The 1700-nt window shown below is 34.9% G+C and overlaps 1 protein-coding gene across 1 annotated transcript; it reads left to right on the forward strand.

Annotated features, from left to right (window-relative positions):
* The first annotated feature begins 559 nt into the window (after window positions 1-559).
* On the forward strand, window positions 560-895 carry LOC118482652 (extensin-1-like). Its single transcript, XM_035978234.1, has one exon. The coding sequence runs from the start codon at window positions 560-562 to the stop codon at window positions 893-895; it is 336 nt and encodes a 111-aa protein (XP_035834127.1).
* The last annotated feature ends 805 nt before the right edge of the window (window positions 896-1700 follow it).

A 1700-nucleotide genomic window follows, 5' to 3' on the forward strand; every position in this document is an offset into this window, starting at 1 on the left:
TAAAATGGTATTTTTTTTAAAAAAGGTCTAAAGGGTAACTGGTCGGGAAAAAGTAGATTTCTTAATAGGTTGAAAGCAGGCCAGGTTGGGTTAACATCCCACTGCTTTTTTTGTTGATAATATTTTTACTTGTAGTGTTTTCAGCGCCATTACAAAACTGTATAATTAAAAAAAGTATGTAATTCGATTGGATAAATCCATCTAGGAAGTTTGAAAGTTTTTATACAAGTGTTATATCAACTATTTCTCTTAAATTATGGAGTAAACTTCCGTTTTGCTCTCTATGGTTTGGTCACTTTAACTGTTTTACCTCAAATCTTTAAAAATGGCCATTTTACTCCTTGATGTTTCGATTTTATCGCCAGTTTGCTCCCCGGCTCTAACTCAGTTAAAACTTTAAGTTAAAAGTAAGGGTATTTCGGCAATTTTACTTGCAATCAGTAGGGTATTTTAGTAATTTTAAACATAAGCATTTAATTATTTATTTTAATATTAAAAAATGAAAGTTTAACTATTTATTTTTTATGTCATATATATATTTATTATGTCATATATATACATGTATATAGAGATATTTATCAAGCTTGAGTTGTTGTCTCTCTCATCACCAACTCCGGCTGCCTCCACCAACCTCCACCACCCACCACCTCACCACTATCAGCCACCACCCAATATCACTGCTTCACCCACCACCCGACATCATCACCATAAGCCATCGCCTCAACACCACTTGACATCTCCACAATTAGTTACCGCCTCACCCACCACCCAACATCATCACCGTAAGCCACCGCCTCACCAACACCCGACATCACCACCATCAACCGCCACCACACCTTCCATCTGTCACTGCCTCTCCAGCAGCCACCACGCATTGCCGACGTTTTTCTCCTGATCTATTTTTTCCAGATCTGGTTATCAGACGCTGCATCTTCACCGGATCTGAACATCGCGATCTATTTTTTCCAGATCCGGAAACGTATGAGCCCCTAGTTTCCTTTTACTTTTTCTTGTTTTTTGCAATATCTGTAAGCATATCTGAAACGGGTAAAACCGAGAATGGTTTAGAATCGAAGAACCTGTTACACCGAAAATAGTTTAAGCAGTGGAGGATGGTGATGGCAGAATGGTGGTGGTGGCAGAATGGTGCTGGTGGACGGTTAAAACTTTAAAGAAGGAGATGTTCTGGTGAATGGTGATGGTAGATTGGTATATGTATAATTGTATATGTTAATAAAAGTATTATATAATTAAAATTTCATGTTTTTAATATCAGTAAAATACAAACAAATTTAAAGAATTAATAAAATGTAATACCTATATATAAAATTAGAAATACCCCTATTTTTAACTTAAACTTTTAACTGAGTTAGAGTCGGGGAGTAAATTGGCGATAAAATCGAAACATCAAGGAGTAAAATGGCTATTTTTAATGGTTTGGGGCAAAACTGTTAAAGTGACCAAACCACAAGGAGCAAAACGGAAGTTTACTCTAAATTATGTTAGGAATGAAACTGGTGGAGCAGCTAGATTGAGCTTTTAGTGAAATGGCAAAGGAGGGCAAGTTTTAGCTTTTGGTTTGTAATTATTTTAACTTTTTTTCTATTGATTTGTAATAAAAATACATCATTTTTTTTATTGATTTGTAATTATTTTAACTTTTTTAAGAGGCCTTTTGTATGTAATACGCTAAAAAAATT

Source organism: Helianthus annuus, chromosome 10, assembly GCF_002127325.2.
Source record: "Helianthus annuus cultivar XRQ/B chromosome 10, HanXRQr2.0-SUNRISE, whole genome shotgun sequence".
Taxonomy (NCBI): Eukaryota; Viridiplantae; Streptophyta; class Magnoliopsida; order Asterales; family Asteraceae; genus Helianthus; species Helianthus annuus.